General features: G+C 36.8%; 1 protein-coding gene across 7 annotated transcripts in view; it reads left to right on the top strand.

The window, feature by feature from the left end:
- The window catches only part of AKT3 (AKT serine/threonine kinase 3), a 304,707-nt gene that overhangs the window by 164,969 nt on the left and 119,507 nt on the right, over window positions 1-20,231 (top strand). For all 7 annotated transcript variants that reach the window (XM_042926503.1, XM_042926505.1, XM_042926504.1 and 4 more), the window contains 2 exons: window positions 10,366-10,510; window positions 18,914-19,045. In XM_042926503.1, coding sequence (XP_042782437.1) covers window positions 10,366-10,510; window positions 18,914-19,045 — 277 coding nt within the window. The remainder of the gene's footprint in view (window positions 1-10,365; window positions 10,511-18,913; window positions 19,046-20,231) is intronic.

A 20,231-nucleotide genomic window follows, 5' to 3' on the forward strand; every position in this document is an offset into this window, starting at 1 on the left:
TGTAAAGAATAAAAAAATCTGAAGTAAAAACATACAAATTGAGGTTGAGGGGAAAATGGGGTTAATGTCTTATGATGTCACTGCATTTTCTAAGAAGACATAGTAGTGTGGACATGTTATATTAGATTTTGCTAAGTTGAGGATGAATGTTACAATTTCAAGAATAATTGCTAAAAGGAAAGCAAGCATCTGATGACTACAATGCTAATATGAGGAGAAATAGCATCATAAAAAATTAATCCAGAATATATTATGTAGGTTGACCGTGTGAAGTTAATGCTATATATAAAAATAATATTTAAAAAATGGCTGAAAAGCCAACGGGAAAATTGAAATAGAATTGTGAAAAAATTTAATGAAACAAAAACAGACAGGGGAAAAAGAAAGGAGAAGTGTAAAAAAAGTAAAATGGTAGACTGCGTGTAATCATATAAATAATTGCATTAAATATCAATGGGTTAAACACAGTAGTTAAAGGCAGAGAGTTTCAGAATTAAAAATATGAGGACCACTTATGTACTATCTATAAGAAATAAACTTTAAGTATAAAGAAGAGGTACGTTGAAAATAAGGGCACCTGAGTGATTCAGTCGGTTGAGTATCTGATTCTTGATTTCAGCTGTGGTCATGATCTCACAGTTCATAGGTTCAAGCCCCATGTCAGACTTTGCGCTAACGGTGTGGAGCCTGCTTGGGATTCTCTCTTTTCCTCTCTCTCTGCCAATGCATGTGTGCTCTCCCTCTCTCTCAAAATAAATAAACATTAAAAAAAAATTTTTAAGTTTATTTATTTTGAGAGAGACAGAGCCAGAATGCGAGTGGCTTAGGGGCAGAGTGAGAGGGAGACACAGAATCCAAAGCAGGCTCCAGGCTCCGAGTTGTCAGCGCAGAGCCCGACATGGGGCTCGAACTCACGAGCTGTGAGATCGTGACCTGAGCTGAAGTCACTCAACTGACTGAGCCACCCAGGTGCCCCGTCAAAATAAATAAACTTTAAAAAAAAGATGTAGCTAAGTTGAAAATGGGTTATACCTCTTAAAAATCATTGGGTCAAAAACAAAATTCATAGGAGCCATTAGAAACTTGTGGGGGTTTTTTGTTTTGTTTTATTTATTTTTTATTTTTTATGTTTATTTGTTTTTGAGAGAGAGAGAGAGAGAGAGAGAGAGCAAGCAGGGGAGGAGCCAAGAGAAAGGGAGACACAGAATCTGAGGCAGGCTCCAGGCTCTGAGCTGTCTCACAGAACCTGATGCGGGGCTTGAATTCATGAATGGTGAGATCAAGACCTGAGCCAAAGTCAGACACTAAACCGATTGAGCCACCCAGGAGCCCCAGAAAATTGTTTTTAGATGAATAACTGTGAAAGCAAAGCATATACAAATTTGTGGGATGTAGCTAAGTGAGTGCTTAGAGGGAAATTTATAACCATTAAATGCCTATTATTTGGAAAGAACAAAGTTAAGCCAATAACCTAAGCTTCCTTTTTAGGAAACTAGAAAAATAAACCCAAAATAAACATCAAGGAGGAAACAGTAGAGGTCAGAAATCAATAAAATAGAAAACAAAAATAAAAATCAATAAACCAAAGAATTAGAAACATCTTGGAAAATTGCTTAAAAAAAAAAGAGAGAAGGAAGACACAAATTACCAATATCAATCCAAGAAAACATTAGAAAACCTGAATAGCCAATATCCATGAACAGAATTGAGGTTAATAACTTAAAATCCTTACCTCAAAGAAAACTCCCAAGTCCAGATGGTTCCCTGGTGAGTTCTATCAAACATTTAAAGAAATATTTATTACCAGTCCTACACAATCTATTTCAGAAAATAGTGGAGAAGGGAACATTTTCCAACTTATTTTGTAAGGTCACCCTTATTTCAAAAACCAGGCAAAGGCATAAGAAGGTAGAACTATAGTCTAATATACCTGTGAACATCAACGCAAAATTTCTTAACAAATTTTTGATAAGTCAAATTCAAAAAATACAGAAAAAGAATAATACATTGTGGCCAAATAGAGTTTATCCAAGAGCTCAGTTGCATTTTCTGAAGGCATTCAACTAAATTCACTATATTAGTGGGATAAAGTAGAAAAACTACATGGTCATTGAACAGATATAGAAAAAGTATTTGCCAGAATTCAATATCCTTTTATAACTAGAACACTCAGCTGACAAGGAATAGAAGGGAACTTACTCAACCTCATTAAGGCTATCTATCAAAACCTTATCTGTCTATCAAAAGCTTGTATAATACTCAAAGGTAAAAGCTTCTTTGCTTTCTAAGATCAGGCACACATTAAGAATGTCTTCTCTTGGGGCACCTGGGTGGCTCAGTCGGTTGAACATCGGACTTGAGCTCAGGTCCTGCCTTGTGGTCAGTGAGTTCGAGCCCCACATCAGGCTCTGTGCTGACAGCTCAGAGCCTGGAGCCTGCTTCAGATTCTGTGTCTCCCATTCTCTCTGTTCCTCCTCCGCTCATGCTCTGTCTCTGTCTCTCAAAAATGAATGAACATTAAAAAAAAAAAGAATGTCTTCTCTCACCACTTTTATTTAACATTGTAATGATGGTCTGATACAGAGTATTATAAGGCAAGAAGAATAAGTAAAAGGCAAATAGATTGGAAAGGAAGAAGTAAAACTGTCCTTATTTGTAGACATGTTCACATGTATAAAAAATCCAGAAAAATAAAAGATATTAGAACTGATACATCAACTTAGTAAGGTTTCAGGGTACAAGGTCAACATACAAAAACCAACTTTATTTGTAAGTGCTACCAAGAAAAATTAGAAAATTAAACTTAAAAAAAAAAAAACCCTCCACAATAGCATGAAGATTAGGTAACTCACAAGAGGTCTGAAGAAAGTGAAGAATGTTGCCAAAGAGAGAAACATCCTAAGAAAACAATTCAACCGATTTCATTTAAGGAAGATGGCAGAGTAGGGATATCCTGAGAACACCTCTTCTCATGGACACACCAGTGTTGCAGTTAGGTGTAGTACAACTCACTTTGAGAAAAACCTGAAGACTAGCAGGGCAACTCTTCACGGCTAGAGCTATATTTTAAAAACCACCTAGAAAAGAGTAGGAGTTATGGAGACAAAGTTGGGAACCAAACCCCAGGCACACTGACCCACAAGCAGGAGGGCTATCAAGGTGCTGAGGCCCTCTGGGAGGACATAGATTGGACACCCCAAGCCCTGAGGATTTGCACTGGGAAGGCAAGCGTCCATAGCCTCTGGTGTTGAAAATCAGTGGGGCTTAATTCAAGAGCTTTGAAAATTAATGGGTCTTAACTCCAGGAAAGTTGGAGGACTATAGATAAACAGACGCTGTCCTTAAAGGGTGCACAGTATCACTTGCTCTGAGACCCAGTTCAGAGGCAGTAGTTTGAAAGCTTCTGGGCTATACATGAAGGAGATTTATTGACCAATTGTAGGGTTTTGCTGGAGGCTGAGGGATCTGCAGGAATATTCTCTGGGAATGGAAGAACTGGTAGGTGCCATTTTTCTGACCTCTTTCAGTATAGTTGGTCTATGCTGGCAGGCACCAGTTCTGATCTTCTCCTTCTACCTCGCTAGCACTGTAGCACCTGCCCTATGGACCTGCTCTGTCAGGTACCCCTCCAAAGCCACTCCTGCCCCTCCACACCCAGCAGGAATCCCTCAGAGGGAATCAGCAGCAGTCTGATTTCAGTCTACTCTGAAAGACAGCATTGTGGAAGACACCCAAGCTGGACGGCAAAAAGTAAAAAGAATCTAAAAACATGAACGTAGGGGGGCGCTTGGGGGCTCGGTTGGTTAAGCGTCCGACTTCGGCTCAGGTCATGATCTCATGGTTCATGAGTTTGAGCCCTGCGTCGGCTCTGTGCCGACAGCTTGGAGACTGGAACCTGTTTCATATTCTGTGTCTCCCTCTCTCTACCCCTCCCCCCACTTGGGCACACACACATTCTCTCTCTCTCAAAAATAAATAAACATAAAAAATTTTTTTAAAATATGAACATAGGTAAGGAACTTCTGGGGCAACATCAAACTTAGTAACATTTGCATTATAGGCTTCTCAAAAAAGAAAAAAGAGAAAAAGGGGGGGGGGACTACTTTGAAGAAGTCATAGTTGAAAACTTCCCTAACCTAGAGAAGGAAGCAGACTGCCAAGTCCAGGAAGCTCAGAGGGTCCTGAACAAGATAAACCCAGAGATCCACACCAAGACACATAGCAATTAAAATGTCAAAAGTGAGATATAAAAAAATAAACCTTAAAAAGCAGCAAAGAGAAAAGCAACAAGCTATATAAAAAGGAAATGCCGTAAGGCTGTCAGCTGATTTTTCAGCAGAAACTTTGCAGGCCAGAAGGGAGTGGCATGATAACAATCTAAGTGATGAAAGAAAGAAACCTACAACCAAGAATACCCAGCAAGGTTATCATTCACAGTGGAAGGAAAGATAAAGAGTTTCCCAGGCAAATGAAAGTAGAGTTCATCACAACTGAACTGGCCCTATAAGAAATGTTAAAGGGACTTTTTCAGAAGAAAAGAAAGATGATAATGAGAACTAAGAAAATGATTAAAGAAAAGTTTTACTGTGAAAGCAAACATGGTAAAGGTAGTAGATCAATCACATATAAAGTTAGTATTGGGGCGCCTGGGTGGCTCAGTCGGTAAAGCGTCCGACTTCAGCTCAGGTCATGTCTCACAGTCCGTGAGTTCGAGCCCCACGTTGGGCTCTGTGCGGACAGCTCAGAGCCTGGAGTCTGCTTCAGATTCTGTGTCTCCCTCACTCTCTGCCCCTCCCCCACTTGCCCTCTGTCTCTGTCTCTCAAAAATGAATAAACGTAAAAAATTTAAGAAAAATAAAGTCAGTATGGAGATTAAGAGATGAAAGTAGTAAAACCAGTTACATCTACAATAATTAAAGGATACACAAAATAAAGATGTAAGATACGAAGTCAAATACATAAACTGTGGAGAGTTGTAGTAAACCTGTGGTGCTTTTAGAATGTGTTAAAGTTAATCGAACATCAGCTTAAAGGAGACTGCAAAGTATTATTATATTATCAACTTCATATGAACCACAAATCAAAAACCTATAGTAGATACACAAAACCTAAAGAGAAAGGAATGCAAGCGTAGCACTAAAGGAAGTCCATAAAATCATAAGGGAAGAGAGCAAAAGAAGAAGAAAGGAGCCAAGAAAAACTTCAAAACAACCAGAAAACGGTTATACATGCCAGTTGTTATATGCCAACAGATGACAATAAGTACATACCTATCAATAATTACTTTTCACGTAAGCGGACTCAGTGTTGCAGTCAAAAGGTAAAGGGTGACTGAATGGGGAAGAAACAAAATAAGACCCATCCAAATGTCTACAAAAGACTCACTTCAGACCTTAAGACATTTACAGACCGAAAGTAAAGGGCTGGAAAATGTATGCTTTGCAAATGGAAGTGGGGGAAAAAAAAAAGCTGGGGTAGGTAACAATACTCCTATCAGACAAAATAGGCTAAAACAAAGACTTTAAAAGAGGCATAGATGGGCATTACATAATGATAAAGGGATCAATCCAACAAGAGGATATAATAGTTGTAAATTTCTATGCACCCAACATAGAAGCATCTGAATATATTAAGCAAATTAACAGACATAAATGGAGAAATTGACAGTAATATAATAATAGGAGGTTATTTTGACACCCAACTTGCATCAGTGGATAAATTACCCAGAAAAAAAAAAAAAAATCAATAAAGAAGGTAACAGTGGCTTGAATGGCACATTAGACCAGATGGACCTAACATATATACAGAACATTCCATCCAAAAACAACAGAAGACACATCCTTTTCAAGTGCACATGGAACATTCTCCAGGACAGATCACATATTAAGCCACAAAACAAGTTTTAATACATTTAAGATTGAAATCATATTAAACATCTTTCCCAACCATAACAATATGAAGCTAGAAATCAATTATAAGAAAAAAGCTGGAAAAAAACCAGAAACATGTGGAGTCTAAACATGCTACTAAACAACCAATGGGTCTTTGAAGAAATCACAGAGGAAATAAAAAAAGTAGATGAAAATGAAACACAGCAATTCAAAAGTTTTGCTGTCCAGCAAAGGCAGTTATAAGAGGCAAGTTTACAATGATACAGTCCTCCCTAAAAACAACAACAACCAGAAATAAGAAAAATCTCAAATAAGCAATCTAACCTTACTCCTAAAGGAACTAGAAAAAGAAGAACCAACAAAGCCCAATGTTAATAGAGGGAAGGAAATAATAAATACCAGGGTGGAAATAAATAAAATAGGGACTTAAAAAACAATAGAAAAGATTCAGTGAAACTAAGAGCTGGTTGGTTGAAAAGCAAAACAAATTGACAAACCTTTAGTCAGACTTTAAAAAGGAAAAAAAAAAAAAAAAGAAAGACCGGACTCAAATAAAATCAGAAATGAAACAGAAGTCACAGCCAGCAGCACAGAAATAGAATTAAAAGCAACTACTATGAAAAATTATGTACCAACAAATTGGGCAGCCTAGAAGAAATGGATAAATTCCTAGAAACAGAGACTCTTCCAAGACTGACACAGGAAGAGTAGAAAATCTTAACAGACTAATTAGTAGTAATAGAATTGAATCAATAATCAAGAAACTCCTAACAAGCAGAAGTCCAGGACCAGATGGCTTCACAGGTAAATTCTATCAAACATTTAAAGAAGAGTTAATACCTGTTCTTTTCAAACCATTCCAAACAAATGAAGAGTAAGATTGCTTACAAATTCATTCTACGAGGCCACAATACTGTGATTCCAAAACCAGACAAATACACGACAAAAAGAAAATTATAGGCCGATATCTCTGATGAACATAAACACAAAATTGTCACAAAGTTTTGGCACGCCACATTCAAAATACATTAAAAGGATCATTCCCTGTGGTCAAGTAGGATTTATTCCAGGGGTTCAAGGATGATTTTGTATCCACATATCAGTCAGTGTGATACAGCACCTTAACAAAATGCAGGATAAAAATCTTCTGATCATCTCCATAGATGCAGAAAAAGCATTTGATAAAACACAACTCCATTCACACTCAACAAAGTGGGCATAGAGGGATTGTACCTCAACATATTAAAGTCTATATATGACAAACCCACAGCTAACATCATACTTGATGGTGAAAATTTGAAAGCGTTTACTTTAACATCAGGGGCAAGACCAGGATGTCCGGTCTCACAACTTTTAATCAACATTATGCTGGAAGTGTTAGCTCCAGTAGTCAGACAAGGGGGGGGGGGGGGGAAAGGCATCTAAATTGGCAAGGAAGAAGTAAAACTCATTGTTTGTAGGTGAATGATATTATATATATAGAAAACCCTAAAACTCTACCAAGAAAACTATAAGAACTAATAAATGAATTCAGTAAAGTTGCAGGATACAAAATTAATATACAGAAATCTCTTGCATTTTTATGCACTTATAAGAAACTATCAAAAAGAGAAAGTAATCCCATTTGAGGTGCCTGGGTGGCTCAGTCAGTTAAGTGTCCGACTTTGGCTCAGGTCATGATCTCATGGTTCATGAGTTCAAGCCCCACATCGGGCTCTGTGCTGACAGCTCAGAGCCTGGAGCCTGTTTTGGATTCTGTTTCCCTCTCACTCTTTCCCCCTCCACCGCTCATACTCTGTCTCTGTCGCTCAAAAATTAATAAATGTTAAAAGAATCCCATTTACAATTAATTCAAAAAGAATAACTTTAACCTAGGAGGTGAAAACCTGCACTCTGAAAACTGTAAGACACTGATGAAAGAAGTTGAAGGTGACACGAATAATTAGAAAGATATGCCATGTTCATGGATTGGAAAAATTAATATTATTAAAATGTTTATACTACCCAAAGCAATGTACAGATAATCTTTTCACAGAACTGAAACAATAATGCTGAAATTTGTATGGCAATACAAAAGACCCTGAATAGCCAAAGCTAGAGGTATCACAAAATTGTATTTCAAGTTATACTAGAAAGCTATGATAAGGAAAACAGTTTGGGAGTGGCAACAAAATAGACACATTGATCAATGGAATAGAACATTTTATCTATGACAAAATATGCTAGAGTATACAGTGGGGAAAGACAGTTTCTTTAGTAAATGGTGCTGGGAAAACTGGAAAGCTACATGCAAAAGAATGAAACTGGACCACTTTTTTTTTTTACATCATGTGCAAAAATAAACTGGAATAAATATCTAAATATAAGACCTGAAATTATAAAGCCCTTAAAAGAAAACATAAGTAGTAAACGTTTGGATAGTGGTTCTAGCAGTATTTTTTTTTTAAATCTGTTTTCTAAGGCAAGGGCAACAAAATCAAAAATAAACAATTATAACTGCATCAAACTAACATGCTTTTGTAAAGGAAATAATCAACAAAATGAAAAGGGAACCTACTGGATCAGAGAGGATATTTACAAATGAGATATCTGATAAAGGGTTAATATCCAAGATATATAAAGAACTCACACATCTCAAAGCCAAAAAAAAACAAAAAAAAAAACAACAAAAAAAAAACAAATAATTTGGGGCAATAAAAAATGGGCAAAGGGCTTAAATAGACATTTTTCCCAAGAAGGCATACAAATGGCCAACAGACACATGAAATGATGCTAAATATCACTCATCATCAGGGAAATGCAAATTAAAACCACAATGAGATATCACCTCAATGAGATATAACCTGTCAGATGGTTAGTATCAGAAGAAATATCAGGTGTTAGTGAAGATGTGGAGAAAAGGGAACACTCGTGCACTGTTGGTGGGAATGTAACGTGGTGCAGTCACTATGGAAAATAGTATGAAGGTTCCTATAAAAATTAAAAATAGAAATACCATATGATGCAGTAATTCTTCTGGGTATTTGCCCAAAGAAAATGAAAACACTAATTCAATAAGATTGAATATATCTCCCAGTGTTTATGCAGCATTTACAATAACCAAGGTATGGAAGCAATCTCAGTGTCCGTCCACAGATGAATGGATAAAGAAGATGTGATATATTTCTCTTCATCCATAAAAATGAATGAAATCTTGCCATTTGTGACATGAATGAACATAGAGGGTATTATGCTAAGTGAAATAAGTCAGAGAAAGACAAGTACCATGTACTTTCACTTATATGTGGATTCTAAAAACCAAAACAAATGAACATATAAAACCACAAACAGACTCATAAATACAGAAAACAAACTGGTGGTTGCCAGAAGGGAAAGGTATGGGATAATGGGCAAAATAGGTGAAGGGGTTTAAGAAATGCAAACTTCCAGTTATAAAATAAGTCACGGGGGTGTAAAATAAGGCATAGCAGATATAACCAGTAGTACTGTAATAACTTTGTGTGGTGACGGATGGTAGTTACACTTACCACACTTACGTGGTGAGCATTTCATGTTGCATGTAAGTGTTGAATAGCTATGTTGTACACCTAAAACTAATATAATACCGTATGTCAAATATATTTCAATGAAAACTAACATTTTTAAAAATAGAGTACTTCGGAAGGAATTCAATTTAAAATATGCAAGACCTTTTCACAGAAAGTCACAGATTGCATTGGGAAATTAAAGAGCTAAATAAACGTAGAAATACACCATGCTTATGGTTTGGAAAATTTAATTTTTTGAGATAGTAATTTCCCCGGAATTGGTCTATAGATTTAAGACAGTTTGACTCAAAATTCTCATAGACTTTGTTTTAAGAAACTGACACACTGCCTTAAAAACTTATATGGAAAGACATGATTCTTGATCTGATAACACAGCTGTCAATTAGAGCTCCTGAGACTTACTGTCTTACGTATGAACTATGGCTATTTTTAAAAAAAAAAAACTTCTCTGTGATTTGGGAACAGTTGAAGGCTTTGGCTTTGAAAACCTTTTCTTAGAACTTATATTGGACGACGGTAAAGATCTTGACTATTTCAATGATGAACTAAACAATAGCTAGACAAAAAAGTTTTTCAAGGTGCAGCAAGCTTTTGGGGGTCAATTTGCCTTATGGAAAGATGTTTATAGGCAATAAAATTTAATTGTACTTTTAAAGAATTTTAACTGAATTTTCTTATAGTTCTTTCCCTTTTTTGAAAATATACATTTAAATAAATGCTCCTACAACCAACCCTAAGGTCTATAATGTTAAATGCTTTGGGGATTAATTTCACCTTTGAGTAAGGGTGAGAAGATATGTTTATGTGTATGTGGGGGTATTATCCTGGAGTAGACTTTATTTGTGTTAATGTCATATTTTACAAAAGGGACATATTTGATTCATTTACCCTTCTTCATTAATGGGAAATTGTACTTGTTTTTATAGGGAAGAGTGGACAGAAGCTATTCAGGCTGTAGCAGACAGACTTCAGAGACAAGAAGAGGAGAGAATGAATTGCAGTCCAACTTCACAAATTGATAACATAGGGGAGGAAGAGATGGACGCTTCCACAACCCATCATAAAAGAAAGGTAGAAAATAGTATCTTATTCCCCTACTCAGGCACGGCACTTACGCGTGTGGAAGGAAACACACTAAAAATTGCCATTTGTAAAACGTGTTGGCCGGTACAACTATATGGGTGAGGGTGGTGTTTATCCAGGTAAATCTGAAATACCTGTCATCGTTTAAAACCAAGTAATTCAAACGTCATTTTCGTGGTTCAGCACTTCGCACTGACTGCTGATAGGGCTTCTCAGGTCGTTGTTGACTGAAGTGCCATCATGCTGGTTTATAATTTGCATTTTCCTCTTATTGTTTTTAATACCATTTTAGAACTTGGAAATAATGTTTTCCCTAATGATTGGGTCCTGTTCCACGTGGAATTTATTTTGTACGCTCTGAGAGCAGAAGCAGAAACGGTTGTAGTGTGCTTCCTACCTGAAGCCCCAGCCTTATGAGTATCAGCGGGAACGCAAATAGTCTTGGAAATAATAGTTTTTATTTTAATGGCTGCTCCTGAGCCAGTGAGGGAAACAGACTTTCCTTCCCTGAGTGCTCCAGATTAATAAATGCCAATTTAGAGATTGATGGAAATTATAAATTATGTTTTTCATTGCTACAGAAAATTGAAAAGCAACTTCCTTGTGTGAAAATGGTATTTTAGGATTAATCTAAAGGTCTCAGTGTTCAAAGTAAATGAACGTGCCATTTATCGTGTTAGAATGTATTTGTTATAATAAATTGTAAATTTCATCTTGATGTAGGAGAACACTAATTTTTAATGTAATTACCCATGTAATTTGCTATTAGCATAACGATGAAGAACTCTTTTGGCGTTAGACTGCTTGAGTTCAAATCCTCCTTTTCCCACCTGCTTCACGTGTGAACTTGATGAAGTTACACTGTCACAACCTATGGCTCATTAATTATTCTCTCCTTTTCTGAAATTTCTGTTTGTTTGTTTTTTAAAGTTTGTTATATTGATTTTGAGAGAGTGCAAGCAGGAGAGGGGCAGAGATAGAGGGAGAGAGAGATTCCCACGCAGGCTCCACGCTGTCAGTGCAGAGCCCAACACGGGACCGTGAGAAGATGACCTGAGCCAAAATCAAGAGTCAGAAACTTAACCCACTGAGGCACCAGGTGCCCCTGAAATTTCTGTTCTAATTACAGTAATATTCTATGCTTGATCTTGGCCAAAAGTGGTGTCTTCATTGAAGACTTATACTCTGTTTGTTAGTTGAAGTGAATCCCTTAACGCCTACCTGGTTCTTCAGTCATTGCAAAAAACAAAAACAAAAAAACCCCACAATGTAGTTTTCCTCACCTGATACTCAGAGATAAGAAAGCTGCTTCTGCACATCCATGTGCATATGTACGCGACGAATGTAAAATTTGACTCTGCTCATAAATTTAAAATCAGATCCCAGTTAATCTCATCCTTTGAATTATAAACTACCCCAGATGATACTAGCTATACTCTTAAGTCTGTAGAATTGCTAAAACTCTGCTTAACAACCCATGTTACTAAAAAGCTGCTGTTGGGGCAGTTCCTGGTTGAAAGTGGGGAGTTTATAACACCCTAACGAGAAATACTGTTACTGATGGATGAGAGAATTTGGAAATGAATATGGAAACTTAACCAGAGAATTTTGAATGAAGAGAGACAAATGTTTTCAAAGATGTAAAAATGGAAAAGTATGGAGATTTTTTTTTCTGGTAAGGCTGTTTATAAATCATCATAAAAGCACAATGCAGTTTTCTCATTTTGCCGTTACAAGTGCAGATTATCTTAGAATTCATCACCTTCACTAATTATCACTTGTAAATGTTTATTAGAAGTTTATTTTGTGCTATGCTCTCAGAAGTACTTTTATATGTATTATCTCATTTAATCCTCACAAATATCATATGAGGTAGGTACCATTATTACCCCCATTTTACAGTGATTCATCTGACATCGAGATAAATTAAATATCTTTTTCAAGCATGTAAGGACTTCCAATTCTACACTGTATAACTTCAGTGTGCAACTTATTGATTGATATATCTTGAGCCTTTATAATCACTATAATTATTTATACTCATTACATGACCAAATTATATTAGAGAACAAAATTAGATATTCTCCCTTACAATTGTAGTCAGTTTCTCAAAATATTATGTCAAGCTGTTGCACTTACTCAGTGTTTCAGTATTAGTTAATTTCATTTTATACAGCGAACTCTTGGGAAAACCAGTAGAATTTTAAAATTACAAAATAGTGGTAGAAAGTGAGGTTTAAAATTTTTTTTCAATGTGTATTTATTTTTGAGAGAGAGAGAATGCAAACTGGGGAGGGGCAGAGAGAGAGAGAGGGAGACAGACTCCAAAGCAGGCTTCAGGCTCGGACCTGTCAGCACAGAGCCCATCGTGGGGCTCAAACCCATGAACCGTGACCTGAGCTGAAGTTGGAAGCTTAACCGACTGAGCCACCCAGGTGCCCCGAAAGTAAGGTTTTTAAAGCAGATTCTCTAAGAAAACTCTCACTGAAACTGGGTCTCCAAAATTGAAAATTGATACAGTCAAAAGTATTTTGAAAATGGGGGGATCCATTGACTTATTTGACCTATATCTGATTTCCATTGTTCTTTTTTATTTAATTTCATCTTAAATGAAATAGTATGAAACTGTTTTAAGTAACAAAGAATGTAAAAAAAGATAGAACCTGTGCACCACTATTCTGTGATGTTTCTAACAATTTGGTTAAAAAGGATTAAATAGTACTGTCACTTCCCTAGTTCCCTAAAACTACATCCTTTACGTGGCTCCGGTATCATAAAAAGAATGGTAGAAGTTCAGATGATTTTTCATTTCAAACTGTAAACACAGATATTCTGAAATAACACCTTTCTCATAGTTTACCGTGTCCGTTTTCTTCGTCGTTTGCTTTTTGAAAAACGAGTGACAGGATGAAGAGACTAGCTACTAATTGTGGTAGCTCTGCTGAGAATTGTCGCGACTATTTTCTCTTGTCTCAAGCAGACAGATGGTCACTTCTCTTAGTGGCAGAGTATTGCCCAAAACCTGCCACCTGAGGTGAAGAGTCCCTTAGGGAAAGATACTGGGTGGTGGGAAAGAAGCAGAGGGCCTCATAATCAGATTTATTGGTGGTTCTGTGTTTAAGCGAAAAGATGGTCTTTCAAAAGAATTTGATTGGAGGACTAGAAGTGCCTACTCTTGGTCTGCCAAGTGGCCATTCCCTAGACCCTGTCAGATATGCGAAGGGGCACAGCATAAAAGGCCAAATGAGAGTCAGAGTTCTGCTCAGTTTTTTTTTTTTTAAGTATATTTATTTAGAGACAGAGCGTGAGTGGGATTAGGGCAGAGGGAGAGGCAGAGAGAGAGAATCCTAAACAGGCTCCATGCTGCCAGCACAGAGCCTGATTTTGGACTCGACCTCACAAAACCACGAGATCATGACCTGAGGTGAAACCAAGAGTTGGACGCTTCACCGACTGATCCGCCCAGGCACCCCGTGTTCGGCTTCATTTTTCAGTGACCAGTGTAGGCCTCTCCAAGGGTGGCTACTTACCATCTCCTGAGTTGGTAGAAAGCAGAAGCAATATGGTCTACCTTCCCATTAAGTCTGGCTCCAGTTCTTGGAGTTGTGTCACCTAATGCCTGGCTACACTAACTCAAAGCAATGGCTGGCATGTGGAGGCAGAGTGAAGAAAAGAAGTTTCCGTGTGACCTGCAGAAATCACATGATCCCTCCCTGCCTATCCAGAGAGGGAGCAGCGGCCTCATCAGTGGTGGAGAGGTTGGCAGGACAAAGAGGTGGATCTTTTGAGAGCGCCCCCCCTTTTTGCTTAGTACCCCATGGGGCTTTGTTTGGTTCGGCTCGTAACATTGCAATTGTGGAAATTATTCTCTTGGACCAAATATGTTAAAACATCTGTATTCTCTTCTGAGTGGTTTCTTGTATTCATCTTCAGTTACATAGTCCTATTCTTTAACCCGAATTTTGAAGTATACAGTTAGTCTCTCTCTTACATTCTAGTGTGTATTTGAATACACTTACAAAGCATTTGTTATGTGTGCCCATGCATCTCTTAACCTAAAACGGCCACATTGACGTGGAAGAAAAGAGTGTCACTATGTAAGATATTTGCTTAATGGATTTTGGGGATTGGGTTTTAGAGGATTAACTTTTCTGCAGAGTATCCATGCTCTCATCTTTTATTAAAATCTTACTGAATTTTTCCCTTAACACCATTGAAAAGAGGAAAACATTTTGTAATAGGTTACATTTCACTTATAAAGACTAGATAATTACTGTGTGTACCGTGCCGAACGTGAGCATTTGGTATCGAAGATGCTTTTTAAGTTTTCTGAAGTTCTGTCAAAATATGGAACTGTTTCTGATTTTATCACATAGAATGCTTTTACTAATATTAATTTCCATGCAAATTCTCTTTTTTTAAGGTTGGCAGTCAAACTGTGAAATATAAAGATAGGAGTATTATACTTTAAACCTCCTTTTCTCTAAGAATTGCAATCTTAAGGAATGTAGCAATATAATTACATAGTGCTTTTCATCTGGAAATGCCATAAGGCAATTTACAAACTCTTTTCTGATTTTTATCCCTAAGAATTCAGTTTCCATTTATGTGATATTTAATAATAGGATGCAGGAAGTATGATTTTTCAGTGCATTTAGCTAAAAATTGAGGAGGGTACTGCTCAGATGAAGCTTTGAGCAAAAAATAACATCATAGCCTAGTTATGAGAATAACAGCTCTCAACTCGTTATTGCCATGGAATTAAACTACCCAAGTTTAACATTAAAACAATAACAGTGTATTTCAGTATATATCTCATGATTTTGCAGTTTGTGTGGGCAGTTCTACGGGTCTCCCGTGGATCTCCCAAACAGTTGCATTCAGTGTTAGCACATTGGCCAGGCTGGAAAATCCAAGAAAGACTTTCTCACATTTCTGGATACTTGGTTCTTCTCCATGTGATCTCTTAGCATATGGTGTCTCATCATCCAGGTTCTTTCTACGTGGCCCCTTTCCCCAGAAGATAGTCTAGACTTCCTTATGGCATGAAAGCTGGCTTTCAGTTACGACTTTTCCAGGAGGTGAAAACACAAGCTGCCAGATTTAAAGGCTGGACCTGAACTGGCATGTTATCACTTTGGTCATATTCTGTGTTCAAAGCAGGACACAAGGCTGGCCCAGAGAGAGGGAAAGTTGAGTCTATCTCTTCATGAGAAGAATGTGCGTATAGGGAGTCAGGGGACTTAGTGGTGCCATCGTTGGAGACCACCTAGCACAGATAGCTTTGTGGTCATATAGTACTCCTTGATTTGGAAAAATCTTAATGAAAACACAGTTTCTTAATACTACCTGTTATTCAAATGACACAAACTTTGTTAACTATATTCTGTATATTTAGTGCCACATGTTTGATTTTTCGTTAAATTGATAAATGTACTTTGCTATTTTCCCTGATACATTTTGCTACTTTTGAACTAGTGTTTTTTGTTTTTTGTTTTTTTTAACGTTTATTCATTTTTGAGAGACAGAGAGAGACAGAGCATGAGCAGGGAAGGGGCAGAGAGAGGGAGACACAGAATCTGAAGCAGGCTCCAGGCTCTGAGCTGTCAGCAGAGAGCCTGAAACGGGGCTCAAACTCACAAACTGCGAGATCATGACCTGAGCCGAAGTCAGATTCTCAATTGACTGAGCCCCCCAGGTGCCCCCCTGCCTTTTTTTTTTTTTTTTTTTTTTTTTTGAGAGAGAGAGAGAGCAGGGGAGGGGCAAAGAGAGAGAGAGAATCCCAAGGAGGCTCGATGCTGTCAGCACATAGCCTGATGCAGGGCTTGATCTCACAAACCATGACATCATGACCTGAGCCTAAAACAAGAGTTGGACGCTTAACTGACTGAGCCACCCAGGCGCCCCTTGAACTAAAGATATTTTTGAATGATTAAGACATTATAATTTGACATTTGGAAAAATTTTCAAAATTATAGACAGCAAATAAACTTGAAAGGGAATATAGGCATTTGTTTCTAAAACTTAGAATTTTTACATGTCATGTACATGAGGAATATTGGTCTGTAGCTTTCTTGTAATGTTTTTGTCTGGTTTTGATAATCAGGGTAATGATGGCCTTATGGAATTAATTGGGAAGTATTCCCTTTTTCTCAACTTTCTTCTTTAGGCGTATACATAGAATTGGTATCATTTCTTCCTTAAATGTTTATAAAATTCAGCAGTGAAACCATCTAGCCCTAGAGTTTTCTTTGTGGAGAGGTTTTTGACCACAAATTCAATTTCCTTAGTAAACATAGGGCTATCAAGGTATCTGTTTCTTGAGTGGGCTTCGAAAGTTTGAGGCTTTCAGGGAATTTTTTCATTTCATGTATATTGCCAATTTTATAGTGTTGGCAGCTTATAGCTGTTTATGATATTCCCATGTGATCCTTTTAGTATCCGTAGAATCTGTAGTGATGTCTCTCATTCATTCCTCTCTCTCATTCCTGACATTGGTTAATTTGTGTCTCTTGTTCTTATTTTCCAGGCCAATCTGGCTAGAGGTTTGTCATTTTTATTGATCATCTCAAAGAACCAGCTTTTGGTTTCACTGAGATCCTCTCCTTTTTTTTCTTTTTAAAATTTAATTGATTTCTGCTCTAATCTTCATTATTTCCTTCTATTTCTCTTGAGTTTAATTTGCTCTTGTTCAGTTTCTTAATGTAGAAGCTGAGATCACTGATTTGGGACATTCTTGACATTTACTTCAGATGGGTGGTAACCAGGAAAAAATATAAAAATCTTCAATAACTTCTGATCATCTGTAGGATAAAATCCAGATTCTGAACTTGTTATTCATAAAACCCTCTGAACTGAATTTAAATTTAAGATGATAAACTGAGCATATCCAGTTATCTCCCCTTCCATTTAAAAGCCCATTAAAATGGTAATAAAGGCATTTTAAAAAGAGATAAGTCCATACAGACAAAAAGCTGGGGGGTGGGGGGGAGGCATCGGTGCATAAGCAATATCGAAATTAAGGAAGTTTGTGGAAGAATGCTCATAGAGCAGGAAAAGTGTGCATATAGAGGGCTGTAAAGAGCAAGTAGCAGGTCAGCTTGGCAAAATCCCGGGAATCACCTGCCTTAGGAATGAGAAATGAAACTGAATACAGGCAGATTAATTAAAGGCATTCTTAGACTTCCCTGCCTTTCTGCTCTGATTGCACCAATTGCTTTCTCAGATTTGTACTGCCACTTTCTTAGGTTTCTTCTCCTTGTGATCCAGGTTATTTTCAACATTTCTTATACACATATCTTTCACTTTCTAGGATTCTATCCTTACTTCGCTTGAGTACATTCTCAGATAGCTTCCCTGAAAAGGACTGCTTCCTTACATGTATCTGGAAATGTTTGTGGGGCGCATTTTCGATGATCATGTTGTTTGGGGAAAGTGACACTACCAAGTCCTTAAAAACCTGAGTCCTTAGAAAACAGTGTGGAAGTTTCTCAAAAAATTAAAAATAGAATTATTATAGGATCCAGTAATTCCACTACTGGGTATTTATCCAAAGAAAACAAAAACACTATTTGAAAAGATAGATGCACCCCTGTGTTCATTGCAGCATTTTTTACAATAGCCAAGATATAGAAAGAGGCCAAGTGTCCATTGATAGACAGATGGATAAGAAGATGTGGTATATGTACACCATGGAATACTACTCAGCCATAAAAAATAATGAAAGCTTGCCATTTGCGACAACATGGATGGATCTAGAGAGTAGTGTGCTAAATGAAGTGTCAGAGAAAGACAAATACCATATGAATTCATTTATACGTGGAATTTAAGAAATAGAGCAAATGAACAAACAAAGGAGGAAAAAAAAAAAAAAACCAGACTCTTAAATACAGAGAACAAATTGGTGGTTGCCAGAGAGAAGGCAGGTGGAAAAGACGGGTGAAATAGATGAAGGGGATTAAGAGTACACTTACCTTGATGAACACTCAGAAGTGCATAGAACTGTTGAATCATTGTGTTGTGCACTGAAACTAATATAATACTCTATGTTAATTATACTTCAATAAAAAGAGAAAAAAAAGAAACTTGAGTCCTTGAAAGTGAATGAAAATGGTTCTATTTTTCCTTTCCTCGTACACTTGACTGATAGTTTGACTAGCTGAGGAATTTGAGGTTCACAGTTACTGCCTTTAGTATCTGAGAATTGCTTAAATTATTTCTAGCATCCATGATTGTTGGTGAGGTAGCTATTGCCAGTCTGATTCTTCTTAAGTGTGCTTAAAAATTTGTAAAATTTACTTTTGGGTAGATACCACAAACATATACCTATATGTTTATAAATGAATTGCATCAAATATTTCATATTACATTTTTTTAATTTATATTTTTCAGACAATGAATGATTTTGACTATTTGAAACTACTAGGTAAAGGCACTTTTGGAAAAGTTATTTTGGTTCGAGAGAAGGCAAGTGGAAAATACTATGCTATGAAGATTCTGAAGAAAGAAGTTATTATTGCAAAGGTAATTGATTAATAGAGTTGATTACTAAATATTTGCTTATGGTATGCACATATGTGTGTTCACGCATACACATGACTAAAGTGTAGAAATTCCATTAAGTAACCAAAATGTAGATTGTTGGTTACTGCTGCGGTAGTATCTGTATATCAATATTTATTTATAACATTAACATTTTCAAAAGTTTATAATATTATCTGGAAGTTGTATACTGAAGGTATTTTATTTCCTTGAGATAGAAATATTTATTTATGTGTGTTTGGGGAAATGTTTTTACTGTCTATTTGTGACCTATATCACTGATTATACTTAGTGTTGCTTTTTAATGTTTTTCCCCAACATTCTGAATTTTCTATTATTAAATAAAAAAGTGATTAGGATAACACAGATGACTTGTACCTATATATTATACAGCTTATATAATGGTGAATGGAAGAGCATCTTTAATAGATTTGAAAATATAGGAATCATAAAACTAAAAGAAATAGTAGTCTTTGAAATTCTTTCAGGAGGCCTTAACCCCCATCTCCGTAACTTAGATCCATACAGATAACTAGCATGTTAATGATGCTAGTCCTCACTCAAGAGTTCTGAATTGAGGGGCTCCTGGGTGGCTCAGTTGGTTAAGCGTCCAACTTTAGCTCAGGTCATGATCTCACGGTTTGTGAGGTTGAGCCCCGTGTTGGGCTTTGTTCTGACATCACAGAGCCTGGAGCCCACTTTGAGTTCTGTGTCTCCCTCTCTCTCTGCCCCTCCCCTGCTCATGCTGTGGTTCTCTCAAAAACAAATAAACATAAAAAAATTTTTTAAATATATATTATTATCATACTTTATAGACTACTTTAACTTTCCATTATTTGCAACCACCATTGACCATTGAACAAGATGGAGGTTAAGAATGACTCCCTGCTCAGTCAGAAATCCACATCTAACTTTTGACTAAAGTTAACTACTAACAGTATATGGTTGACTGAAAGCCTTCATGGTATCATGAACAGTAACATATTTTGTTACATGGTATCATTAACTTTTGACTAAAGTTAACTACTAACAGTATATGGTTGACTGAAAGCCTTCATGGTATCATGAACAGTAACATATTTTGTTACATGGTATCATTAACATATTTTGTATGTCATATGACTTATATACTGTATTCTTACAATGAAGTAAGCTAGAGAAAAGAAAA

This window comes from Panthera leo, chromosome F3 (assembly GCF_018350215.1).
Source record: "Panthera leo isolate Ple1 chromosome F3, P.leo_Ple1_pat1.1, whole genome shotgun sequence".
Taxonomy (NCBI): Eukaryota; Metazoa; Chordata; class Mammalia; order Carnivora; family Felidae; genus Panthera; species Panthera leo.